The sequence below is a fragment of the Drosophila sechellia genome, chromosome 3R, assembly GCF_004382195.2.
Source record: "Drosophila sechellia strain sech25 chromosome 3R, ASM438219v1, whole genome shotgun sequence".
Lineage (NCBI taxonomy): Eukaryota > Metazoa > Arthropoda > Insecta > Diptera > Drosophilidae > Drosophila > Drosophila sechellia.
This window is the reverse complement of record NC_045952.1, coordinates 12,797,207-12,825,186: the sequence shown is the minus strand read 5'-3', so window position 1 is coordinate 12,825,186 and position 27,980 is coordinate 12,797,207. Positions and strand designations below refer to the sequence as shown.

At 43.8% G+C, this 27,980-nt stretch overlaps 3 protein-coding genes across 5 annotated transcripts; 2 read left to right on the top strand and 1 right to left on the bottom strand.

Annotated features, from left to right (window-relative positions):
• Position 1: 1 nt before the first annotated feature.
• Positions 2-19,434, top strand: LOC6606207 (alpha-mannosidase 2). 3 transcript variants are annotated; one of them, XM_002030979.2, is made up of 5 exons: positions 2-325; positions 14,280-14,788; positions 14,848-16,861; positions 16,919-17,462; positions 17,519-19,434. In XM_002030979.2, exons 2-5 carry the CDS (start codon positions 14,375-14,377, stop codon positions 18,288-18,290), a joined length of 3,744 nt encoding a protein of 1,247 aa, XP_002031015.1. In that variant the 5' UTR covers positions 2-325; positions 14,280-14,374; the 3' UTR covers positions 18,291-19,434. The 3 variants fall into 3 exon arrangements, with proteins under 3 accessions (XP_002031015.1, XP_032579071.1, XP_032579069.1); XM_032723180.1 differs by lacking the exon at positions 2-325 and adding an exon at positions 6,137-6,568; XM_032723178.1 differs by lacking the exon at positions 2-325 and adding an exon at positions 7,136-7,784.
• On the bottom strand, positions 19,331-27,980 carry LOC6606205 (DNA replication licensing factor REC). The gene is made up of 2 exons (XM_002030977.2): positions 25,673-27,980; positions 19,331-20,168 (listed from the first exon to the last, which is right to left on the bottom strand). The coding sequence occupies exons 1-2, from the start codon at positions 27,937-27,939 to the stop codon at positions 19,784-19,786; spliced, it is 2,652 nt and encodes an 883-aa protein (XP_002031013.1). The 5' UTR covers positions 27,940-27,980; the 3' UTR covers positions 19,331-19,783.
• On the top strand, positions 21,064-25,647 carry LOC6606206 (nose resistant to fluoxetine protein 6). Its single transcript, XM_002030978.2, has 8 exons — positions 21,064-21,464; positions 22,394-22,689; positions 23,548-23,713; positions 23,842-24,545; positions 24,610-24,803; positions 24,867-25,207; positions 25,270-25,412; positions 25,484-25,647. The coding sequence occupies exons 1-8, from the start codon at positions 21,368-21,370 to the stop codon at positions 25,586-25,588; spliced, it is 2,046 nt and encodes a 681-aa protein (XP_002031014.1). The 5' UTR covers positions 21,064-21,367; the 3' UTR covers positions 25,589-25,647.

Here is a 27,980-nt window from a genome sequence, read left to right as displayed (position 1 = left end):
AATTTTCAAATCGTACGGTTGCGGGTGGATGATTCTTGATTGTTTTTAGTCCTAACAACATTGCCGCTCGGACGCTATAATCCTCAAGATAATCAATAATTAAGCTTAGAGTCAGCAGATAAATTAAACCAATAAAGCACATATCATATGTCTCGTTGTTGGCCGACGACTGTAATTGTTTTTGCGCGGGTGTAAAGTGCACGTACGTGTGTGTGTGTGTGTCAAGGATTAACGCAAAATTGTAACTGTTTGGCGTTGGCATGTATGTGTGCGTAGGAGTTTGATGGAAACCGTAAAGTTATAAACAAAAGCCGAGTTCCAAAAGGTGAGAAATCGAAAGCGCTGAGTTGCGGCACTGGCCGCAATCAATATAGAAACCACCCTCCAAAAAGCGTCTGTTTACCCTGTCCAAAAAACCAAAAAAAAAGGAGAAAACCGGATTTCTCAGTCTCGGAACAAAGGAAATTGGGTGTTTTTCTGGGCTCGGGAATCCCAATTATATTATCCGTCTAGACCGATTCTGCACTCGATTCGCAATGCGATTGGGTTATAAATAAAACCAGCGCAGGAATCGGAGCAGACAAAGTGCTACAAACTAGCAAGCGCCAGGGGAGGGGAATAATGGACAGGCGTCTTGTCTTGTCTTTAATTTATGCAGCTCATCTTTATTTAGCCCAGCTCGATTCCCATTCATTGAGAATCGTTTCATCTTTTACCATATACCATATTGTAACATACCTCCATATCTTTAAACCCGTTTAGGCATCTCGTTTTGGTTTCATTTCTGCTTTTGTTGTGCCATGCAATTCGCTTTTATTTGTGCTCGCCGAGTGGCTGGCATTGTATAATTCAATTTAAATTGATTTTTTCATTGTTGCGCGGCGTCCGTTTCACTTTTTCTCGCCCAACGGCCGCTTGCCATCCTGCTCTTACTCTCCCCACTTTCGAGCCCTCCTTCTTATACCATCTTCTGGATATTTGGGGTCCCCTGTTTGCTGTTTGTCTCCACTATTGGATTTTCGCACGCCTGTTATTTCTACAAAGCTTTGTGGTAATTAGAAGCCAATTCAATTTACGTAGCCCAGTTTACTTTTACTTTAATTTGTCAGTCTCGTGTTAATTTTTTGAATAAACGTGAGCACTTTATAGTAGTTTTCAGGCTTTGATTAAGTTATCATTTGTTGCGGCCGCAAAATAATAAATACTACAGTGAGTTGCTTAATCTATGATAATATTATTAGCATTTGTTCTAAGAGCAATAACAATAGATTAGAAAATCACAAAAGTAACGATTTCCCGCTTTTGAATTTCTACTCTGATTGCAATTTATTCTTCTCTCCACTTTAATGGTCTTAGTTAATTCTTAGGAAAAAACATTATTTTTTGCGGACAGGTAGTAAATCCATTTTGGGTGAGATTTTATTTCTTTGCGTGTCGCGTCGAATTTAGTTATCCACAGTAACTTTTCGATTAGAATCTGACTTTGGCAGCAACATTAAAATGGAATTCCAGAACCAAGGTTCTCAAGTTGACTCTTTCTCTCTATTCGCATTAAATTGTTTTTGCTAATTTGCAACTTTTGGACATTAGCTCGTATTTTATACCGAATCACTCGGCTCATTTGCATGGGCATCCCATTTCACTGGCAAGCGATAGCTGCAGTGGGCAAAAATTCTCCCATAATCATAACAATCGATCGATCATCAAATGTAATGACCCAAAATTGTGAGCCCGATTTCGTCGTCGGCGGTCAAGTGGCCAGGTTGCCCATGGAGCTGCAAGGATTTGGTGTGGGCCTGAATATTAGAGGCCTGGCAGGCAGGTTCATTGACTTACCCAGGGTGCTCTAGACGACCGGGGATGATGATGATGATGATGACGATGACGGAACCGCAACAGTTACTGCACCAACAAAAGCAGCACAAAACCCGGCAAAAACAGCAATAGTAGCAACAAAGCCAGTGGCACTTGCACTCAACAGCTGGCACAAAAAAAAAAAGGAAATCAAATACCAACCACAAAAAATTAAACCAACAAAAAGTCCGGAAGAAGAGCCGGGTTCTGGTGTGTTTTGAAACTTTGAATACTCTTGCAGAGATTTTCCAAGTTGTGACTTATAGATAATCCAATATCTAACTTAGAAAACTAACTATTTAATTATTTTGCACTTAAAGTCAGAGAACCTAGATTACGTGCAGCAAAAATGTATAAGAATCATTTTAGATTTTTATAGAATCAACTAGATTGCATAACAAACTAGTTTAGCATTTTGAAACCGGTTCGAAACTACAACTGCACATGCGTTCCATTTCTACACCATCGGAATGAGTAATTTATTATTAAATCGTAAATCTTTCGCTGAAGGAATGTACATATTCGTTATACCACACTTTTGAAGTGTATGATCCAAAACAAACCGAAACGGTGGCTAAACGAAATAAAACGAGATTTCAATGCAGGAATTTCCATTACAAATGTTGCGGTTGTTAATGTTATTGTTGCTGCCACTGAAGTCTGGTTTTGTCAACCGTCGTTGGGGGCCATTGGGGCACTATGCAGCGAACGGGAGGATTGGGGTCTTGAAACGGCAAAACGACACTGCACTCTCGCCGGCAACTGGAAATTTGACAAACGTTGCACGCACTTGGCCGGAATGGGGCTTCCATTGGAGGAGCCTCGAAGTCGTTGTTGCACGTTTAGGACGAGTGCAAAACTCAAATGTCGCTTTGGCTTCGATTGCTGCTGCCAACAAGCCGGCAGGATGCAATTGACCCGAAAACCGAACACTGCAAGACCAAGTGGACAAGTTGGGGGAAAGGAGCCACCATCACCACCATGGCCACCACTGCAGGCCGCAGAAACTCGTTCGAGTTGATTTGGCATCTTTGTATTCATCTTGTGGTTCAATGAGTGAGGCCCCGCAGTCTGGTCCGGATTTTCGATGCTTGACAACGTTCCGCCTTTCACCCGGCCACTTCTTTCCGCTCGAAGCCAGAAGAGGGCCTACTCATCCTCCGAGTCGGAATCTCTGCCCTCAATCGCTCGGCCAACGGATGCCAGATGGCCATTTGGCAGGCCGTAAATGCAAAAGGGAATGACCAGGGGATGGGGGGACACAATAAAGGTGTTCGGTTGGTTCACCAAGCAGATGTTCTGATCCATTCAGAATTAAACTTTTATGCAGAGGTGCTGCAACAAAGTTATCAATATACACAGCGAATTAAAAGTTTGCAGACGGCTGTCGGCAGTTTAATCTGTATGAATTAAAACGAATCATTTATCAGCAGAGATGCTTGGTATTTAAGGATTACAGATTCCCATAAAATTTGTCCTTTGATTTTAACTTCAATCATATGAGGCTATTCCATGTTATTGCTATGCTTAATGTTTAAAATAAATAAGTATTGATGGTCTTTTGGAAAGGAAATTCTTAGAAAATAGTTCTTAATACTTTTTTGGGATACATGAACTTGAATTAGTCCATAAAAGCATAGAAGATTCGTGCAGATAACGCTATAAAATAAGTTATCTGTCAATTAGAACTTCGTAAATACAGCCATCATGCAGCTTTTTGGTAGATAAAAGATTATCTATAGTGCCTGCCAGACTTTGATCTTAATTCCAGAACCCTGGTCCCGCCCCATGTGTCGTGCCCATCCTGCTAATGCCTTCACTTGCACTTGCTCCGTGGCCGTCATCATAATTATCTTCATCGCCTTTGTGGCCCATCTTCGTCGGCGTCGTCTCATTTGCGTGGGCTTATACTCAGCAACAAACAGCAAAACAACAAACAGGGGACTGAGCAATGAAGACAACAACTTTTTCAAGGGCCTGTGCCAATTCTCGATTGCTCTCTTTCCCGTCTCTGTTTTGTTCGCCATTCCATGGTCTTGGTGTTGCCTTTTATGGCTGCTTTTACTTGGCAATCGATAAACAACGACCTTCCGCCCCACAACACCCCCCATTTTTTTCCAACTAAAATGGCTGGAAGTTACTGGGATTACTTGGAGGAGCATTCTCCAGTGTTCTGGTCGGGCTCCTTTGTCTTGTCCCGTTTAGGAGAGCTTATTCGCCACTTGAAGCTGCCAGCCAAGTCAGCCACTCGAGCTGCACTCTCCTCGCTTCTTCCCACTTCATCCATCCACCCATCCTCCATCACTCATCAGCCATCAGGGACCTGGCCTCCTGGCTTTATCCTGCTCCCGCTCCTGCCACTTGTTTCCAGGCATTTTTCAAAGTTAATTGCTCGCTGGCAGTCGGCTGAGAAAAAGTGCTGAAAGTCCGTCGAGGGTTAGTGCTCTCCAGAGGGTAAACAAAAGCCATGCTCCAAGATTTGTAACTGAAACTATTGACATTCATTAGCTCACCATGCGGAAACTTGCAAATTACCAAAAAACCAGTCGAGATATCATAACTCGAGCTTAGTATTCTTAGTATAAGTATTGCCTCTTAAATCATTTAATAGTTCTTATGCGTTACAAGTAAGGATTAAGCGAACGAAGTGCTCTTTAATTTCCTGATCTCGATTCTGGACAGGGAAAGGCACCTTAAATGAGTTCGTAGACCAATGCCAAAGTAAAGATTTCCACGTTGTGGCTGTAAAGGAACCAAAATGGGTTCGCCAATAGCCAAAGACGTTCAAGAACTTTACAACAAATAAAGAAAATATTATGTGCAAACTGAAATGCCATAAAAGATAGTGGAAATGAACTGCACACAAATGAATTTTTAAGGAGCTGTGAAAGTGGTTAAAAGGAACACCTTAAAAAGCAAAGAAAGCTGAAAAGTATCTCACATTCTAAACACAATATTGGTATTAGTATCTATTAAATACAATATAGATTTAATCATGCAGTAGCTCAGAATCTTAGACATCTAAACGACCCTAGAAATTGTACTTAAACATTTTTCTTACTACTCATCACTGGATTTCTTCTTCAAATAATCGCAAGAAGCAACAGAAATAATTAATAAGTACAGCTGTCAACACTTGAGTAAAAAGCAACAACCCAAAGCAATTCCTTCCTTTGACAAACAGGAGGAACCATCGGGAATCCCAGTTGATGCTTCCCACCCCAACCAGTTGTAAAACAAAAGTAATTCCAGCTGCTGCTCCAAGTCGAGATGAGAAAAAAGGGCGATTTGGCGAACACCTTCGCACTCCAAGGCGCTCCAAGGGGGCTGACCTGGTGGTGGGGGGGGGGGGGGGGGGGGGTGTTGGATCCTTACAGGTGAGGGGGCTGTGACTACATGACGCTGATGTTGACGGCGCCGACAAAGCAAATACTAAAGCCAAAACTGGCCAACAGAAAAGAACCAGCAACAACTTGGCCGAATAGATCGCAGCTGCCATGCTAGTGATGCTCCTTATGGCTAAAATAAAACTTTAAATCTTTAACTAAAAATATTTCATTTGTAATACTTAAGAAATTTGTTCAGCATTCTGCTTTATTGGAATCAAAAAAAAAAATAAAACTATACAGATAAAAGAAGCTTTTTTTATAAAGTTTATAGTGTTTACTTGGAGTTTGCTTTCTTATCAACGAGCACTTTGCTTAATCAACACATTTTTTGGTTTCCCAAAATAGTAAATGGTTCCTCAGAGATAATTTGCTTATCAAATCGGCAAATGTATAGTTTTGAGAAATAACTTTATAGCTGTAGCATTATATTTTTGACCATTTTTTACAATGGTATTTATGTACATACAGTATGTCAAGAAACTGTTTACGCACTGTGAAATATTCAACTTATTACACAGTGTGTAAACAGTTTCTTGACATACTATATGTGGAAAAAGAGAAAACAATGGATTGATTATATTTTTCAATCATGATATCTGCAGACATTTTCGGTGGTTCAATGTTCCCTTAGACAGATTGAGTATATTCTGCTTTATATACTATATATGATATTATATGTTATTATGTTATTATATTATCATTTAAGTCCAAGTGCACAGCACTGGTGAAGGGACCACCACTCGTGCGCGGGGGCGGGGGGCGTGTGGCTGGTGCTGCTGCTGCTGCAATTGCCGGCTGCTAACGAGCCGAAGTGACCCGAACACAAGCCGAGTTCCGGCGGAGAGGAGAGCCTGCCACGATTCCTGAGGCTCCTCGTTTCGCGGCTCAGTTGCTTTCGGTCGCTGGCAGTGGGTGCGTCGCTGGGCTCCTGAAAAGACAGCTGTTCCATTTGATCCTTTACTCGCCGGCAAGGACAACGCGAGTGGAAAAATACAAATAAATTGAGAGGGAAGACTGGAGGGAGGATGGGCGATTGTTACAGCAAATCAGAGTGAAAGGTCAACAATGGCTTTGTAGCTTTGTCTCCAATTACGAGTATTTCATTCGGAGCCAATAAAGGATTCAATCCGACGTGCATTCATTTAAATTAAGCGAGAAAAACGTGGCAACTTTCCGCATCCTTTTTCTTGCTGCATTGTGTGAGACAAGGAAAAACTTTTAGCCCAGCGTTTTGCGAGTGTCCGTCTGTGTGCAGGCGCTGATTTATGTGTTTTGTCCTTGTTCCGCGCCAGGACGAAAGGACTTTTTGCCATCCCGTTTCGTGTGTAAGTTGGTAATGTAAGTTTATGTAATAGACATGTAAATTGCAGTTTATTTTAAGGTCTAACAATGAGAAATGTTGGGACGCGACTGTAAAATGGGTTTCTTTTTCTTAGGTGATTCATGCTGCTAAGATTAAATAGTTTATGCTTTTATCTCTTATTAGAGGGAAGTGTTAATTGGAACTTCTTAGAGCTATTACTGATCGGAAGCGTACATTTTTATTGTTAAAAGACTAGCCACTAAGCATTTTGCAACTTGTTTCTTTTACTGAACAAAGCTCGCAATAAATTTCAAACTAATTTAAAGCCACACATCTTAATCAGCATTTCTTTGTAGTGCATATGAATATCTTCATCATTCCAGATGAAGTTGATGTCATAAGTTTCAGGTTTCTGCCACAAGCTGTTGGGGATCATTCCCCTTTCAATTTGCCGGCCGCTTGTCACAGCTGGTGTATCGATTTCCACGATAAGTGTATTTTCCCGCTTTCGTGCCACTAAAATTAGCCGAATCAAACGCGACCCCCCACAAAGGCAAGAGTCGCGGATGGAAGTCCAACTTCGACTACGACTCCATGCGGTTATTATTTATTTCCATTAGTTCATACTCAAATTTCCCCTTATCCACTTTGGTTGGCGGATGGATGGCGTGCCGGTGCTGTCAATTTTCCGGTGGCAGGTTTTTGGTTATTGCGATGTCATGTCATCATGCAATCGTATCGCTTTACCGCATAAACCGACTCGCACAAAGTAATCATTCGATTTCGATCCTCCATCCGCCCGACATGGAGATCTGGCTGGAACCATCGCGTATATATATAATATATAGTACATATTAGTACAAGGCGGCTGCTAATGATGCGTGAAGAAAAAAAAACAAGCGGGGAGTGCGCCATGAATTTGCCAAAACGTATGGGACACGTTGCTGTTGGATGTTCCGGATGAATGTTCCATTATTATCGCAGTTTTATCCCAGTTAGCCACGGCTAGCTGTTGGCCATGTGTCATACGGTTTGGGCCACAGTTACACTTGGTTGGCGGGCACGAAAGCAGCTCTAGTAATAAACGTTCTAGCGTTTTGCTAAATAGTGCATAACCCGCTGTGGGCTTAAATGGTCATCTTTGACCAATCATCGGTGGACATTGAAATTGCGTTTTCTCTAAACAGTCGCCATGGAATTCGTTTGGAAATCGATGGGCGGAAGGCAACAATTGATACGTGAGTGAAAATGAAGCCACAGAATTTTCAGAAAATGTCATTCGTGTCTAAGCTTAACTTGCCAAACAAAACAATAGATTTTAGCAGTTTATTCTCAACCATTTAGCAATTAATAATTCATAAATGCGTTTTTACAATTTACAAATTGCTAGCAGACATTTATTCAAACACCATTTAATTGACACTGACAATTATGAAATAAAAGGCCAGATATAAACAGAACCATAATTTATGTTGTTATTTATGTGAGCTAATTAAAAGTAATACAAGCTTAAATGTTGTACATCGAAGCGAAAATTGTTTATTAGAAAAATAGAAATGCATTTCCGATGGCGAATTTTGTAGTAGCCATAGGCATCGTTTAATGTAAATTATTTATTTATGTCATAATGAGCACATTTTTTGCCTACATAAGCCTAAATTCTTATCATCATCAATGATGTTGAAATATATAACAATTAAGAGAGCAAAGACTTATAAAGAACATGCAGTTTTATACCAAAACTTGTGGTTTAAAACGGTCTGTGGCCTTAAACTTCCTAAGAAATTCTTCGTAGTTTAAAGGAAATCCGCTTTGAGACCTCATTACCTTCAAGCTCGCAATTAGTTAACACTTTAAACCAACAGTGAGTCAGAACTTTTATTTCGTTGGGTAAACAGAAAGGAGACAATAGACCCACTTCACATCAGTCCAGTATCTGGAATCTTTGGCGAGCGAATGGTGTCAAATCGCTTGAGCGGGGGCATCCAATTTACTCCAAGTTCCCACCACATGAGGTCCCAAGTCATTTCTACTTATATGGCAGCGATCGGTGTAACTGTAAACCTGCCTTATATACATCACAATCTAGGGGAGTGAGTCTTTTCCCACCGTTTAGCTTCATGAAATTGAAACGGAAAATTTCATAATCAAAGCCATAAACGTTGTTATTGTTCGCACTGCTAACCATTTTCCTTTTGTCTTGGTCTCGCGTGAAAAATATGGAAAACAAAAACAAGACTTAATTTTCATTTCATTTTCCTCTGCGTACTTTTCGCCAAACAATGCAAAAACCAGACCCAGACCAACTCAAAACCATCCGCACAATGTAAAAAGTCTCACGTTCCGGGTGGAAAAAAAAGACGCACATTTTATGAGGCGACTTGTGCTTAGTCAGCATCTAAAGCATTTTATAGCTTTTGGCGTTAGGATCTTAGTCCCCGAGCCATATCAATAAACTAATAGGGGAACCACTAACAAATGAAATCATAAATTGTTCAAATGGTCGCTTTAAGAAAACTAAGAAAGAAAGTACCAATGAATGTGCATTTCAAGTTTAAACGCATCGTAATTCGTATTTAGGGTTAAATTATATTTTATGGCACTTATCCGATTGGCGCAATCCACACGGCTTGCATAGCGATTTCATTAATTAGTGGCAAATCAATTGGACTCACCTAATTGGCAAAATGTACCGTGGTCTATTTGATTAGTGTTCAAGTGGCCGGAACGGAAGAGCTTTCTGTTTATCTCTCTCTTTGTGGGCCACTTTGGTCCCAATCAATTGCAGATATTACCAAATGAGTTTTGATTGCTTAATAACCGAAACCGCTAGAGGAAATCAACCATAAACCGTAGCGATCGAGGAGCGACTTTCTCCACACCATTGATGGGTTCCAATTCCTGTGGGCATCGTGGAAACCCATCGATATGGATGTTGGTTAGTATCGCATATAGAGCTCCGCTCGTATATTGTTTTTTCCTATTGACATTTAATCAACATTGGCGCTACTCCCGCTGGTTGCTCCTCCCACCATGCCAGGCAATCCCTCCATGGTCCGGACTGGTCGTGCTTTTGGCCAAGTTTATGGGCACAGACTGTAATGTTTTTGTTTTTTTTTATGTACCTTTGTCCATATGTCACGTATGGCATCGCTGCATAAGTGAGTAACTGTGAATTCGACGGGCTAGCTCCAAAGTTCTGCTTGTCTAACGGCATCCAGTCCATGGCTACATATGTATGTATGTACATCCATGCTCCTCCGTATCCCCAACCCCCCAAATTTCCTCTTTCGCTTCGTTGGCTTGCCATTAACAGGGGGCCCTTCAGCAGCGGGAGAGGTTTTTTCTAATGTTTTTTATTTTGGTTCCATTTACTCAATTGTGGGTGAGTCACGAAAGGTGCGATATGTGGGGAGCGACTTTGTTTTATGTGTTGTGTGGAACATAAAATAGAAAAGCATAAATCTTGAGAAGAACACAACGGGTAGGTTTTAATGAGGTTTCCAATAGAAGAGTAATATTTTTAGACATCGTGGGCAAGTACAAATTAAAAAAAAATGTATAAAATTAAATTATGTTGAAAATTAGGAAAAAGTCTCTAAGCCCAACATTATTTATAAGTATAGAAGTAATTGATAGTTGTAGCACCTTACTTATTTATAATTACCCATAATAAAAGGTAATTGCTTTCCATAAACTACTGTTCAACTAACTTATAATCTAAGTAAAGTACGAAAAATCTCCTTAATTTTCAAAGTGGACCCATAATTTACTGCTATACATCTTTTGATGGTTAAAATGCAATTATAAAATGCGAAATGAAAAGTGGAACAATCTTGATTGCAGTAATCTTAGGCCAGATCTTGACAACTTCCTCTGGCAATTACCCTCCATATGTCGCCCCCACCCGAAGCTACTCATCATTTGTAGGCCTGATTTTGGTTTTTGCTTCGCTGACTATGCTAATGACCTGATATCGTTTGGCCCAACTTGGCCCGGCTGGTCTCAAGTTATTTTTTTTATTTTTTGGCTTGTTTCTTTTGAGTCTCATTTGATTATATGTATGGTGGGTACATGCCAAGCCCACACGCTCTACTGGCGGCTTAACCGGCGCATTACTCATGCTCATCTGCTCCGGAAAATTGCCATAACTGGTTGTTCACCCCTCCACGCCCATCTGCGCCCCTTCGGTCGCTTCGGTCGCTTTGGTGCAACGTTAGTTTCTTTAATTAAAAAAGCATGAACTCTTTGTAAAGTTCTGGGGACCTTGCTAAACTCCTTGTGACCCTATGGCATGGCTCTCATTGCCCATTCCTCTGCCATCGTCGAAATAGGAGTAAAGGGAACCCCAGCTGCCACTACTAAAGTCCAAAGTCAGAGTTGAAATTTGCCTGAGCATACTTTGGTTAAGTTTTCAACTACGTTTGAGTGTTCTTTTAGGCTTTATAAATGCAGAACTTAAGTTGAGATAAAGATAAAGGTTTGCTAAAAGCCTATTTATGCAACTATTAACTACTGAGTTGTTTTTATATAAAGCGACCATATAACTTGGTTACTATTAATTTCTATATGCTTATGGAAGGGTATAAAAACTTCGAATCGTTTTCCACTTCACGTTTTTTCTTTGCTATTTTTTGGGGAACTTTTTGCGTTTGCCGCTAAGAAAACAGTTTTTTAACCGTTTCAGTTTGTTGAGGCCCGCTTTTCCTTTTGCCTTCAGCTGCACCTGCAATTTCCGAGCCATTTATGCAAACTATTGTTTTTGCTCTTGTTGTTTTTTGGCCCTCCAACGTTTACCATTTTTGAACTGAATTTACTTTCACAGCTCTGCCTTCTGGCCTCTTTCTTGGCCTTCTTTTTCGGTCTTCTTAGGTGATTGCAGTGACTTTCAATTAACTTTTTGCCAGAAACTTTTAATTAAAAGGAAATGACTATTTTTTTTTGCAATTTAAAAGGTCGTCGATGTCGTGATCGTGATTATGTTCCAACATAAATAATAGCAGAAAGCGACTAATTTGTTTCCCTTTTCAATTGTAGCAAAAGTTTGTAAACTAAAATTCGATTGGAAAAGTATTATGAAATTGAATAACAGCGATACAAAAGTTCGACCTGCACCTATAAAAAGAGGAAAATAGCTAACAGCAAAGTTTACAATTGATTCGTAGGGCTTTCAGAAAAGTTTTCCATACACAAACTACAAATTTGGTTGGCAGGAGCACAAAGAAAGGCAAGCGAACCAACCAATATATCATTGACACAATGTGCATCAGGGGATACGACTATTAGATACCCCTTGATCGTTTAGTTTTTATTTACTTCAGCCACAACTCTAATATAAGTTAAATATAAACACAACCATAAATAAAATGAATAAAAATAATTCATGTGAGCCATTAAACCGAACTACCCACGCACATACCCTTGATGTTTGCCACTCAACAGGGTGGCAAATATATCCATTTGCATTGAAAGCATTCACATGGGCGCCTCAAGTTGCAACTCCAAACGAAATTAAGCTCCATCGGGGGAAAAAAGAAAACAGCAGAGCAAAGGGCAAGGACGAAAAGGAACTAGGATATCAGCAAAGCTGACTTTTTGAGTTGGGTCCTCTGTTGAATGGGGATGGCTAGCATATCACACAAACTCGAACGCCCACAATCAGCAAAAGAAGAGGAAAGGAACCAAGGCAAAAGGAAGCAAAACGAAGTCATTTTCCAATTCGAAATTATATTGGGCAGAAGGAGAAAAGTGACGGAAAGCAGCCACAGAGGAAAAAAGGATAACACGTCAAAGGAAACCGAAGGAGCTAGACGTGCCGGCTCCCAGATGATGGTTGTCATCCATTCGGAGCTGACAAAATGGTTGACAAAGTGCAATTTGCAATGGAATCAAATTTGCCAGAAAACTCTTCTCATAATTCGTGATGACAGCAGCTAGAAGCAAATTCGTAGTACTTCCCAAAATAGATACACTGAAGAGAAAATCATATTATTTATGTTAACTAAATTATATTATAATATAAACAACTAAACAGTTGAACTGTGCCAACATTTTCCGCGTTTTATACGCTTTTTTAACTTTTAACTTGCCATTTTTTGCTGGGTATAACAAAGTGCTGTTTACAAACAGACTTTAGATGGCCTCCTATTTTTTTCTGTGCACTTATGCAGGATAAATGTGCTGGGAAAACGTTTTGATGGGGGTCAAGGACGAGCTGCCCGGAGCAGTTGACGCTTGCCATCTTCGGTTTGGTTTCCTTTGGGCAGGAAGTTATTTAGCTCCTTGGTCGGAAGGAAGTGAAAATATTCGACTAATTGAAATAATTGAGGCAAACTTTGTTGGGAATTGTTGCTGCTGAGAAGTTTCAGAGTATCAGCAGAGATATCAAAACGCTCCAAACCGGAATCTCTAACAATTTCTCCCATCCTGAGCATTTTCTAGAGGGCTTAAGCATTGGTTTCTCTGTTCTTTTATTATTTTTCTTTTTTTTTTCCAGCAGCACACTTGCCACACATTTCTCTGTGGAGCAAAAATGAATGGGGGAAATGAATGGGGCTCTTGGGACAGGGGAACCGCTTAAATTACCATAAGAGCGGTTGGAGCAGGGTTGTGTGCGTGGGGGGATGTGTTGGTTCCGTTGGGTGACAGGTGGTGGCTTGTGGCAACATCAGTTAATGTCCGCTGATTAGCATAGGACCCCTTTTTCGGACCAGCGGAACATTTGAATGGATGCAACGATGCTGGTGCTCGTCGGACCTTAAATGCTTTTAAATTTTAATTAAATTGAATTCAATGTTCCGTGGACAGGAGATAATGCTTTTCTCTGCGTGTCGAACTGAAATAAAAACCTAAATTATGGCGAATGGCAAATAAAAGTGAATAAATCATGTGCAGCTGTGGAAATTGTTAACTTGTTTAACATGCCTTTTTTGTCTCTCATTTGTGGGCCATTAATTTATTTGGCCGCAATGGGTTGGCCATGGATTGTGTGGAGTTCATAGCTCCATTATGGTGGTAAAAGTTTGTGGCAAACTATGCAATAATTTCATCATTGCGAAAAGTTCTGCGAACATGTGAAGAGTTTTTGATTGAGTTTGCAGTTTGCATAGTTCGTTTCGTTAGTTTGACTTGCGTGCTTGGGCAATCCGGAAATGCTTACGTTTCTGTGCTGAACTTTGAACTTAATCACCAATCATAGAAGATTATGGATCTCTACATATTTTTATCTCCAATTAAAAATTCGTATGTTTTTGACATTTGCCAGTAGAACGTGGCCAGAGGATTGTCATTTCTTTATCTATTCCGTTCTATAGCAAATTTATTTGTTTTTAATTTAAGAGGCATACAAGCACCTTGCTTAGAATTTCACATATTCCTGACAAGCATTTATGCATTCCTTAAACCAGGCCCCAGGCACTTTTCCCCTTCCCTCGCACTTTTTATGGTTTGATTAAATTCTCGACTAAACTTCCTGCCCTCTTCCGTATGAAATATTCAAACACTCCAGGATTAGTGAGGGCAAAATAAAATCAGAAGCAGGATTCAGCTTGGTATAAATGTGTGGTTAGCTACCTATTTTTAACGTTTGTGCTTGTATAAACGGCTTAAATGCTAGTTATTTAGGATTAAATGCAGTGCAGGTAAACAAAAGGAGTCTTTTTAAACAATCATGGCATGTAATACTATTTTCTTCCCATGGGCTATCTGTAATACCTTTCTTTATGTCGTTTCAGATGTAGAAAACAGTCAAAGTAAAGAAGAAGCCCAGCAGCGAGATCTTTCCGGGGAATCCCAGCCGGCGACAAGCAAGCGCAGTCCACTGACGAGGATGTCGTTCAAGCTCTTTCGCCGCGGATCGGCGCGCTGCATCGGTCTGCTATCGGCGTTCGTAACGATCCTGCTCTGCCTCTACTACATCTCCATTGGCCAGCCCAATCCGACGCCCATTTCCGAGACGGGTGCCCCATCGGCGGCGTTGCGGGGATCACCACTTAATGGCCTAACTGGTTTTAGCGTTGGCGGAGGTTCGTCCTCGATCATCCACCAACAGAAGCAGCACCTTGTGATCGCCTCAAATCAAAAGAGATCCTCGGAAACAAAGTCGGCGCAAACATCGGTATCGCCGGAGGAGCAATCAGAGGAGCAGTACACCAACAGCGATTGGGGCGACAAGTGCTACGAACTGATCCAGAGCAACACAAACATAACGGCTAGCGAGGAGCACAGCAAATTTGACTTTCAGGTACGAATAAGCTCTACTGTCATCTTGAGCAACACATTAATAATAAGAATATCTTACAGCCGGAATGGATGCGATCGAAGGAGTACTGGGATCGTGGCTTCGAGGAGCGATTTGATGCGCAGAAAAAGGACAAGCAGCGCCCGCCACTGAAGATCATAGTGGTGCCGCACTCCCATAACGATCCTGGCTGGCTAAAGACCTTTACCAACTACTTCCAATCGGATTCCCGGCAGATCCTTAACCTACTTGTGACCAAGATGCAGGAATACACGGACATGACGTTCATTTGGTCGGAGATTAGCTTCCTTCAGCTGTGGTGGGATCAGGCGCATCCCACCAAGCAACGGGCACTAAAGCGTTTGATCGACGCTGGTCGCATTGAAATCACCACCGGTGGATGGGTGATGACGGATGAGGCGAATGTCCACATCTATCCGATGTTAGATCAGCTCATCGAGGGCCATCAGTGGCTAAAAAACAATCTGAATGTCACACCGAAAGTGGGCTGGTCCATAGATCCATTTGGGCATGGCAGCACGGTGCCTTATCTGCTGTCCGGAGCGAATTTCGAGGGAACCATCATCCAGAGGATTCATTACGCCTGGAAGCAGTGGTTTGCTCGCCAGCAATCGGGTGACTTCATCTGGAAACCCTATTGGAGAAGTAGAAAAGACAAGGATAGTGCAGCTGGTAGCCTGCTCACTCACAACATGCCCTTCGATATATACTCGATTAAGGGATCGTGTGGCCCACATCCCTTCATCTGTTTAAACTTCGACTTCCGCAAAATTCCAGGCGAGTACACCGAGTACTCTGTTAAGGCGCAGTTCATTACAGACGACAATCTGGAGTCAAAAGCGCAGTTGCTGCTGGAGCAATATGCCAGGACTGCCTCGTTGTTTCCACATAATGTAGCTCTCATTCCAGTTGGCGATGATTTCCGATACAACAAAGATCGCGAGGTGGATCAGCAGTATCAGAACTACAAGAAGCTAATTGATCATATCATGGCCAATAGAAGGCTTTACAATGCTGATATCCGATTTGGCACTCCCAGTGATTACTTCGAGGCCATCAAGGAGCGCATGAAGGATCATACCCCAGGATTTCCCACCTTTAAGGGTGACTTTTTTGTTTATTCCGATATCTTTTCGGAGGGGAGGCCGGCGTACTGGTCTGGATACTTCACCACGCGTCCGTTCTACAAGCTTCTGAGTTCAGAGCTGGAGCATCAGCTGCGATCTGCTGAAATTGTCTTCACCCTGGCCTACAACACTGCTAGACAAGCAAAGCGCGAGAACGCGATTAAGATATACGAAAAGAACTACGAGCTTATCATTAATGCAAGGCGAAATCTGGGGCTGTTCCAGCACCACGATGCCATCACTGGCACATCCAAGGCAGCGGTAATGAGAGACTATGCAATGCGCCTGTTCGAGAGCACGCAGAACATGGTCAAGATGCAGGAATCCTGCCTTGAGCTCCTTCTACAAAAGGGACAGCCTCGACATCACGGTTTCCTGCTCAGTGAATTTGAACGGGATAATTTTAACAAGCTGCCGCGCAAGATGCCCATTCAGATGGCCAACGGGGACGAGTCCACGCCCACTGTTTCGGCGGGAGAAGGCGGAGCCGGAGGTTCCACCGGTTCGGTAGGCAGCTTTGTACTATACAATTCGCTGGCTCAGAAGCGGTTGGAAGTCGTCACGCTACGTGTCCAACATCCCAATGTAAAGATACTTAACGACAAGGGTGTAGAATTGAATCACATCCAGATCAATCCAGTGTGGAACATCACCGATACCTACGAACAGGGTCTGGGCACATCCGTATCGGGCACTGTGGGTCGCATTCGCACCTCGACGCGCCAATTCGAGGTGATGTTCGTGGCCGAGTTGGAACCTTTATCGCTGAGCACTTATCGGGTACAGGTGGACGAGGTTAACTTCAAGCGAAACATAGCAACTATATACTGTGACGATTGCACGGAATCGCAACCAGCATCAGTGAGTCCGCCCGAAGAAACGGAATCCTCACCGACGTCAGTTTTTCAGGCGCGTGGCAAGCCAGCGGGTGAGTTTTTAATAAAATAAATTAGATGAACCATTTCAAATAACGTTTGTTATACAGGCGATATACAGTTGGAGAATCCTCACATGCGATTGCTGTTCGACGAGAAGAGCGGTTTTCTGAAGACCATCACGCGTAAGAACCAGAAGAAGGAGTTGCTCAAGCCGCTACAGTGCAACATCAAGTTTGCCGCTTACCGCAGCGCCCAATTTCACTCTGGTGCATATCTCTTCAAGACCGATCCCGAACAAAGTGAGGCCGAGAAGGAAGTGCTAGAGGGCTATACGGACATGCGCATCATTATCACCTCGGGTCCCATAGCCAGTGATGTGACTGTCATTTATGGACCCTTTTTGGCGCACACGGTGCGCATCTTCAACACGAGAACTCACCTGGATGCAGCGATATATGTTGAAAATGATATAGATTTCGAGCCTCCGCCCAAGAATCGGGAGACGGAGCTGTTTATGCGATTTGTCACCAACATAGATAATATAGCTCAAGCTCCGATGCAGCGGGATCCGCTTAAAGAGCCTGCCGATGCGGCTACCATGCCGGAGCTTCCCGTGTTCTACAGCGATCAGAACGGTTTCCAGTATCATGAGTAAGTCGAGAAACTCAGGACCATAATCAGTTTATAATTTTGTGCTTTTTGTGTAGACGTATCAAAGTGCCGGCTATTGGCATCGAGGGCAACTACTTCCCGATCACCTCGGGAGCTTTTATTCAGGACAGTCGCCTTCGCCTCACCCTGCTGACTACTCATGCGCAAGGAGCGGCCAGCTATGAGCCAGGACAGCTGGAGGTTATGCTGGATCGGCGCACCCTGTACGACGATTATCGGGGAATGGGCGAAGGCGTCGTGGACAGCCGTCTGACGCGGCACAAGTTCTGGCTGCTCGTGGAGGACCTCCCGGGTGGCCAGCATGTGACACAGCCACCGAGCTACAAGGTACTCAGTCAGCAGGCGCAGCAGCTGGCAAATGCTTTACGTTACCCGCCGAATCTGTACTTTGTAAGCAACCTGGAGCAGCCAGAACTGGCCTCTGCCTTGCTGCCTTTGGTCAGGCTTTTGCCTAAGGGACCGCTGCCCTGTGACGTACACCTGACCACCCTGCGTACCCTATCCGATCCGGAGCTGCAACTGTTTCCGTCCGCCTCGGCGCTGCTAGTTTTACATCGTCAAGGATTCGATTGCAGTGTGAGCACTGGCAGGGAATTGTCTATGGAGGCCATATGTCCCCTGTCCAGCAAGGGTTTGGGTAATGTGCAGCTGGGTCGGCTCAGCCTGCATACGATCGAAGCCACCAGCTTGACGGGGACGGAGCAGAAGTCGTCCAGGGAGAGCTTCCACATACGCTCTCTGGCCGAGATCAGTCTGGAACCAATGGAGCTGCGCACCTTCAACCTTACTTTCCGCTCGGAGGTGTAAGGTGGCTGCAGTATATTTAGCGGAAATGGTTATCATATTTATTTGTGGTTTAGTTCTAATAGTTAGTGGTAAACGCCAAGTGCAAAGTTTTCAGCTTTATTTAGTTCTCGTCACGTCTACTGTCTGTCTCCAACAGTTTTGAAAGTACAAAGCACACGACATAGTTATAAACATACAATAGGGTGGTTAGGTTTTTTTTGTTGATTCATGTAGAACGAAAGTTAATGACTAATTCGAATCCTGTTCGTCTGTTTAAAAGGTCAAAGCGTAAGAAGAAACGAGGCTACGACTAGTTACCTGTTGACTTTTCTAAACAAAAAAAAGGTATAATTTTACAACCTACATATTAGTCTGAAATTCTTTTAACTCTTTATTTATACAAATCGACCCACCCAAACTTATTGCAATAGGCCAAAATACCCAACTCGACTGCCCTGAGCAATGCATTCCGCTTAAGCCTCCCAGCTTCATACCCTATTATATATGTGCAATAATCTTGAACTAAATCGCACCATGGAAATGAAACAGCTTAGATTAAGAACTAGCTCGATTTTGGAATGAAATATTTAGAGAGCAAATTAAATAAATTTTCGTTTTCGTTTGCGCGATTAGCGTTCGCATCGATTTGTTTAGACTGATTAGCCTAAAACGATTGCAAAATTGGCATGTAATATTAATCTCAATTAATCTATTCACTCCTAGCCCTTATCCAGAATTAACCAAAACACAAGTGTATGTAGGATATAAGTTTTAAACGAGCAACATAGCGGGGTAGCAAAAGTATAAGCCAAATATTACATTACATTCACTAGCAATATTGTAAATAGTCGAATAGGATTTCCAGGCACGGTAAAAATAGCTCTAATATCCGATAAACCACTTAGATCTAAGCTAAGCCCTCTCTCAGCTCTGGTATTGTCGTATACGAGAGTCATTCAAATAGTTACTACTGACTTCAGAAACAAAGCATTCAAAGCAAGCAAGACATAAACTCTAGAATATCCAGAACGTAGGGATAAAAAGGCGAACGATGGGATGGATTACTTCTAACGGAAAAAACTGTTTTGTGTATTTATTTATAAAAACTTATTACTCTATATCTAATTTTATGGATACAAGAAAATAAAGTATTATATGAAACCAATTGTGGAATGTGCGTTTGTAATTGAATCCTCAGAGAGGATTTTCTTACTATCTTACGGCAAAGTATCTTCACATATTTTTCAGTCAAAAATATTAGGCAAGAATATGAAAAAGTGAAATTGATATGGTCCCAAAAGTATGCTTATTATTTCAACTTTATAAAAATGTAATCAATATAACCAGAACTACAACGTAATGGTGTGAGTGTTAAACAGAAAAATGTTTTTCATAGCATTTATTATTAATTACTAGACGGCTTGTCTCATTTTGGAACCCACTTAACTTATAGTTAACCAGAAACAAAAACCACAGACGTTAGCCAAATATTGGCACTCTCGTTTGTCATTTGCCTAGTCCGGAACCACTTCGTACATGTTTGCGCCCTTCATGAGCAAATAGCCACCCAGGTTTGCCATTTCCACCAGCTGACTAAAGCCGGTCAAAATGCCAGCCCGGGTTCCGATTTCCTTTAGCTCATCGAATTCGAAGATGCGTCGTCCCAATGCCGCCGAACGTCTCTTCGTAAGCTCCAAAAAATTGCGCAGTTGAGCGCTCTTTCCGGCTCCTCCCCCAGCGCCACGAGCTCCGGGCCTGCTGGAGCCCTCATTGAGGCTGGTCTGGGTGATGCTCTCGGTCAGCAGGGCGATCACATCGCGTACGTGCTGCGGACTGACCACCTGGGATAAATCCAGGCGAGCACGTGCCTGGGACAGGTGAATTATCCCAAGAAGTTGCCTTACAAGAAGAATAAGCCAATATAAGTTTTACCACATAATTCAAAGTTTTTAAATATATCGTACAGATGTATAAAATGTTCTTTAGGTATTTCATAAATGAAACACAAGCTGACTGTGAACACCTTATTGAGTATTATTTAGATTCGTATTTTTATAGTAAGTAAACATGTACATATATGGGTCACATTGATAAAGCAAGTTTGTTGCCTAAGTCTTTTGATTTCTGCCATTTTGCCAAAAGTTCTCCAAACGTGTATTCCATTCCGTTTCCATCTTCAGCACAGTTCTCATAATTAGGGTCCCGAGGCCGTACGTGGGCCTCCTCTTCTTGACCCCCAATTAATTTCGCATCTTGTTTTCCTCATAATCTACGCCGTAGGTAAACAGTTCTTTTCAGAAGTATATGTATCTCCATATTTGCCGAAAACTTGTTTTGGCAGATGACTGTTTATAAGGGTATTTCTAAGTCAGCTAATTGTGACATCACGCCCAACACTGTTGCCAATCCAGCTTTATTCCGGCGTACTTTAAATAAATTTGCTAAAAATATTTGATTTTTCACTTAAAATTCCAGCTCATTTTCGATATTTTTCCACCAAAACAAAAAGAGGTATAAGTGGACAACACTGATGCCCAATGAACACTAACTCGATCGGAAACCCGAAACGTAATCATAAATCAGTTGGATGTGGGCGACTGGAGAGCCCAGCATCGAACATGTTCCAACGCATTTTGCCTTTGCCTTTATATTTTATTTTTCGGAAACCAACGCATTTCTCGGGGGAGTTTTGAAACCCATCATCATTACAGCAACTGCATCGACAGTGGCAGAGGCCTGGGCAGCGAAGCCCCATCTCATCCAGAGGCCCTAGACGCACGCATCTGTTCGGACCGCATTTCATTCTCGGCTCGCACGTTGGCGCAAACGGTTCATTAGCTGGCGGATCAATTCCATTCGGTCGGGTTTCGATTGGGTTTTGGGCCAAAAGTGCATTTCCTAACATCGACATTGGCCGGACAGCAGAAGCCCCTGGGTCTGGTGGTCATCTGCTTTGTTTTTTTGCTTCATTTACCTCGAGCCGCGTCGGTTGATGAAATTCCGCTTCTTATTGTTATTGGTGCGCTGGCGTTGCATTTGATTGGAGTTCGAGTGACGAAAGTGCCAAGAGTCGAAGACAATCAATTAGAGGGTGCATTATGATCGGCCATTCGATGCATCCCATGACGACGATGATGCTTCACATCGTGATTTTAGCAGCCACTTTTACGGCTGCGCAGTGCTTTCAATTGAACAGTAAGTGTGTATTACAATCAATGGGAAAGATTTATGTTCCGTGTTAATTTTGTTTATGAGCCTATTAAAAGTTCTGATAGTTGTTAAATAATCAGACTAGCAATATGTAAATGGTGTAGGAAGACTTGTGCTAAGCAGAGTTTCTAATACTCTTCTCAAATCAACAATTTCGTAATCTAATAAATGAGTTCTCTTCTTTGAGTAACTAGAGTTATAGGCGAATTATAGAGCTTGTAAATATATATTAAATAAATATTACAACGTAGTTGTAGTTAAAGTAGTTAAAACCACAAATCACGTAAAACCCATGATTAATGCAAGTTGAATAAGCGTTTTTCGTGCTTCCTTTGACAACGGGGAAGTTCTAAGCCGACAAATTGAGAACCATTATGCAGTTCCATTTGTTCAGATTGCATGTTATGCTTGTCAATCGATACAACTATAGAACACTTTGTCAAAGCTGGCATTATCCCAATATGCACCCGCCTATTTGCGTGTTCTGCGCCAAAAGTTCCCCTCCCGAATTCGGTGTACAAATTCGATGACGGAGCAGTATTTTGACAAACAATTAACTCAGCCAGAGTGTCTGGAATTTGCCAAGAGGTTGAGGCACTCGCACTTGACTTGACCAGCAAAAAAAAAAAAAAAACAAAAGGCGGAACGATTACAATATTGACATGTGCTTGTTTGCTTGATTCCATCAATCGGAATGGAGAAGAATCTTCCAGCAAATGCAAAACAAGTTCAAGCTCGGGCAAAGGAAACTAGTTTCCTTTCACTTGACTGGCCAGCCAATGAACCCGGACCGCGGTTCTAGCGAAAAAAGGACCTGCCCAGTTCAGAAACTTGTTTCCCGCTTAATGAGCCGATTTATCCGACTGATTCACCATATGGTTTCTTGATCTGCTCCCTTCCCTTCCACTTTGCAGTGACGCAGTTCTATGAGATGCCTCCGCTGTACGACTTGGATGACTACGATCGTTGCCTCCAGGAATTGAATGGCCAGGCGTCCACTTACTGCTTCGTCCGCGCGGAAGTCCAGCCCGATGAGTCGGTGGCCGCATGGCGGGCAATTGCAGAGATTTCGCAGTACGATCGCCATCACTTCGATCATCGACAGCTCTATTTCGGTCTCTGCCTGCGCGAATGTGAGGCTTCTCTGGCCGGATTGAATAGAAGCGAACTGGAGGCCCTGCAAGCCGGCCTGCTATCGGAAAATGCGAAGGTAAGGCCACACGGAGGTGTCACCTCATTGGTAGCGATTCAGCTGCGGCTAACGATCGATTTAATTCAATCTTCGAACTCGCTGCTGGGCAAATACAGATACAAATACACATATTTCAAAACCCATCCGCTGGCCGAGGCGTCGGCCGTAATGGTCAATCAACAATCATCGGACACAGAAGCCGGGATAATAGCGCCAAAGTTTATTCAACTCGCGCTCCCCGTGAGCTGCAGATTAGGTGAACAGTGGCGCAGTAAATGGGGGTTTAATTCATATCTTCAGATGTTTTAGTTCGCATCTTTGTGATTTGCATATACAAAGGTTTATATCAGCTTGCAATGAAGAGCTATCATGTTTTAACTTCTTAAATATTCGAGTATGTTTATAAACAGGTTTATTGTTTTTTGAAAGTGGCCAATTTCAACTCTCGAAATGAACAGAAAACATCCCATTTCAAAGATCCCCCTTGCAGACGCCTCTGGCTAAATGCGTGATCTGTATCTTCATTACCTATAAATATTGCATAAATTACAGCCGGAAAATCCGCTGATTAAACATCGGATAGCGGATAGCGGGGCAATGGGTGCTGCCAGCAGATGGGAGATGGATTGGGGAATGTGGAATGGTGTGGCGATGCCATTGATGCAGTCGCCATCAAAATGCATTTACGATGGCTGATTAAACAAAGCGCTTATATTGGCTTAGGCGTTGGCCAAAAATGGAAATGAGCGTTCAGACAGCGAAATTCGATCCAATTCAATCAAATCAAATCTAACTCATTTCATTCAAGGCCAAGGGCCTGACGTTGACATTTGGGTATTTTAATGATCTCTCCATGGTCGATGCAATATTCGGCAGGTGAACGTATATCTGGACTTGTTCTCGATGGAAGCCAATAACCGCCAACGGCACCAGCGCTTGACGAATGCCTGTCTGAACTGGCGGCTGCAGCGTCGTGGATTCGGGGTGCTGGCCAAGAGCGTGGTGGAGTACTGCGATGAGGCGGGACAACAGGGTGAAGATGGTGAGTCACAGATTATATCATTGTGTAAATAATGTTTATTTGCATTAGCATCCAAAAAGTGTTATGCATTTAATGGCGATGAGGTAATACTAACGACTGGTTAAATAAATATTCCTTCTCGGCTTTAGATGCGTGGAACCTGACCTTTTATGGAATCTTGGGCACTCTACTGATCTTGGCATGTCTGGGTAGCTTAGTGGATCTACATCTAAAGCGAGGCCGTCATGACAAAATGCTCAAGGAGCGAGATCACTACAAGACACCGCCCAAGAGCACTGCCCAACAGGTGCTGCTCACCTTTTCGGTGGCCCGCAATTGGTACCGACTTAATCAGGAGCCAAGTGGCAAGATCGGTCGCGAGTTGAGATTCCTCGACTGCTTCAAGTTCTTCGCCATGTTCATGGTGATATTTGCGCACACCAACTGGGTGATTTACGAGAGCGCCATCAGCAATCCGCAGGATCCGGAGCGACTGCTTCACACGGCAGCGGGCACTTTACTCGTTTCGGGATCATTGATCACTGTGACCTTTTTTGTGATCAGTGGTTTGTTGCTGACCATTAACTGGCTGGCCGTTTCCCGTTCGCTAGAATCTAAAAAGGACACCTGGAGCTTCGGCCAGTATGCTGTGCTATTTGTCAAGTTCAACATCTTCCGATACATCCGGCTGACTGTTCCATATGCCTTTGTATTGCTCATGAGTGGCGTTTACTTCGAGAACGCTGGAGGTCCTCTATGGCGGCACATTTTTGAGCGGGAGCAGTTGGCTTGTCGACGCAACTGGTGGACCAATCTGCTCTACATCAACAACTTTGTACGCACGGATGAGCGGGTATGTAGTGAGTGATTCATCTAATTTATCATCTAATCCACTCTAAATTCCATTCGGGATGCAGTGCCTGCTCCAAGGTTGGTACTTGGCAGCGGATACTCATTCCTTTGTGCTCAGCTTGGTGCTGCTGATGCTGGGTCACCGGTTCGTCAGATGGAGCAAACAGCTCTATGCGGCCATTTTGGGTCTTTTTGTGGTCGTGCCAATGGTGCTCACCTATGCCAGGAACTACTATCCCATTTTTGTACCCACGCCACAGTAAGTGATCGGAATCAAAAACTTTACTACTTGATTAGTATCTTCTACCCATCTACCAAACAGAACCCAGAAGGATTCCTTTATCGGCGATCGTCAGTTCACCGAGTTCTACACGTCGTCCTTAATGAACTTCGGTAGCTATTTCTGTGGAGTCCTGGCGGCTTTGGTTTACGATCAGTTGGCATTGAAGCAATACAAATTACGGGAGTTGAAGAGCTTCCAGCTTCTTTGGTTCACACTTATTCCAGTGGGCATTCTATGGCTGTTTAGTGCTCATCCCATCTTCCAGCACTACTACGTGCCGCCGTCGGCAATTTGGGGAGCCTTATATGCCGGCCTGCAGCGGAACATTTGGGGCTTCGGGCTGGGAATCTTCATCGTGGGCATGGCCAGCAAAGTGGGATGTAAGTATCAACTGCGAGATATGTTTGGTATATCCTTGGCAAATCTTACTTTGCTTTCACAGGGATTTTCCGTAAGTTCTGCTGCTTGCCCATTTTCCGCATTTTGGGACGACTCACTTATGGAGCCTTCATCGTTCACCTCCTTGTGGCGAGAATCGTGTTGGCCACAGTGCGGGAGCCCATTTATTTTGGCACGGGCATGATGGTGAGCTCCTTTCTGGCATTCAATAGAAATTGCAATTTATGTAACTCAAATTGTTCTCATCTTTTCTACAGTTTGCTTTCATCTTTTTTACGGTGACCGTGTCGTATCTCTGCTCCTTCTTGCTGGCCATCTTTCTGGAGCTTCCCGTCTCCTCCTTCCTCAAGCTTATGAGGTAGCCCATTGTCCTAACTTATATATTACTTATAACTAGAATAAAAAACATAACTTAATTAAACCCGTCACAAAAATATTGCACTTACCCTGCGCCAATCTGGCTGAAAACGCCTTCATCGAGTTTGCAGCTTTCTTTGAGCTCCAGGAAGTATCGCAGAACAGCATTGCTGGCGTCCTCGTTTAGGACCGGATTTAATTCCTGGCGAGCATAGGACAAGAACTTCTTAATCAGTATGGGCGGGATCAGGTCCAATTCCCCCTCCTCCGGAAGTACCTCCAGACGTTTGTCTAGGTCGTAATCCTGCTGCATAATGCTGTCATTATCGTCCTCCGTTTTGATTGTGTCATCATCTCTTCCCGCTGCCGACACATTAAAGCTGACCTCGCACATGGAGTCACTCGTTTTGGGCTTAAGAGCATAGCGGGCTGCAATTCTCGCTCGCTTCTTAGCGCCCGCGTGGAGAGCCCTCACATGGGCAGTCAGCGACATATCTCTCTCCGAGGGCTTGTCCAATAATATGTAGACCAAATGGAACTCCCGAAGCAAAGAGGGAGTAATATTAATATTTTGTAAAAGGTCGCGCCCCTCATCGTACTGTCCTCTTTGTGGATTTGCGCAGGCTATCACCGAAGGTTGCGCCGGGAATGAGGCAAAGGCTCCTGCAAGTGGAAGATTTACTTCCTCAGATTGTAGGCACTGCAACAGTACGGCCTGCTTGGACGCAAGTTTATCCACATCGTCGAGGGTGCAGTGACCGCCTTCACTGGCCATCATCAAGGAACCCGCTTGTAGCACACGCTTGTTCCGCCCAGCAAACGTAACACCCAGTTGTTGTGCGGATTGAGCCCCACGTTTTCCACTCACGTGGGCACCACGTTCAGCGATCTGAGCACAACTTTGCAGAATCTTGGTCTTTCCAATGCCGGGATCACCCACAAGGAGCACGTTGATGGCTTCAGACTCCGCTCCTTTCCCGCCGAGAAGGGATAGCAAACAGGCGCCTTTGGGTAGCTCATGTCCGTACACCTCCGGGGCAATGGATTGCACCAGTAGCTTAAAGCTGTTGGGTTCCGCATTGATCATGGCAATCGCTTCCAAGTCACGTTCGCTTAACTCCCGCTTGATGCTGCCCGCATCCCTAATGCTGACTGCCTTGAGATAGGGCTGCATCTGGTTGGAGGTGTCTGCAGTGGTAGTGTCGTCGCCCAATTCCTGCAGCTTAAGGATGCCAGTTATCACGACCTCCTGTCCGACACGCACAGCATCTACTAGATCATGTCGCAGCTCCACGTCCATTTCTGCAGGCAAGCTGGTCTCAAAGTCGTGGACCAAGTCCAAACTGGACTCCTCCACGCGGATAATCTGTCGGATTGAAAGCCTGGTGTATGGGGAGCTGCGAAGAGGCACGAATTCGTCACGAGCAACGCACTCCGATCGCTTGCATTGATAAGGACGTGGCTGGAAGGTTCCCCGTTGGCGCATGGCAATCTCCATCTGGCAGCGACTGCAGCGAAAGGCTTGCCACGTTAGGCTGTAGCTAGGCTCGCCCACATTGCTCACAAAGCCCCGGATGGAAAACAAAGTGTCCACTCGGGAATGGCTTATTCCTTCTATTGATTCCACGGGCACAAAATCCTCCGGTCGTGCGTAGATCTTGCGTACCCGTGAGGTAGGGGGGACGTACTGTTCGGGAGTGGACACCATAGCTGTGGTGGAATCATTACAGTCCAGCTGGTGGTTGACGACCACAGTGTGCATGGCCAACGACAGGGTGCCCAGCGTACGAAGCGGGTGCTCCCTGATGTCTGCGGACAAACTGGGCCACACCTCTTTCAGCTGGGCATCTGATTTGATGCCTGTTGCGCAGAGGGGAAAGAATCCCCGATCCCGTATCATCACGAAATCAAAGGTTTGAGGATTACGTTGGTAGTATGCTTCTACGGCCATTATCCTTGTGGCCAGTTCGTTGCCCTCCTCATATTTCTCGCGCAAGAAGTACAGTCGCCAGCCGGAATAAGCCCGTGGATTATCCACCGCGATGCTCTGCACTTGGAGTCCGTCTTCTGGTGCGGCGTAGTTTTCCGGCCGCAGAAAGCTGCAGTCCAAGTGAGCATTGCGTCCTCGCTTGCCGGCTGCGCGGCTCCAGCCCCTGGGTTGCCGAGTTGCAGGCGGAACAGACGGAGCGTCTGATGCTCCAGGTTCCCCCTGGTTGGGTTGTCGATTGCCTCCGGCTGGGATCACACGTCCATTGCGCCGAAAGTAGAAATACGGACGGTAGGCTCCGCCTCCGCGACCACGCCCACGCACGAATCGCGAGGGGGCGCCTCCCCGGGAAGGCCCCCTGGGATTCATTTCAGCTCGGAAAAGTTTACAAATTTACCCGCTTTTAAATA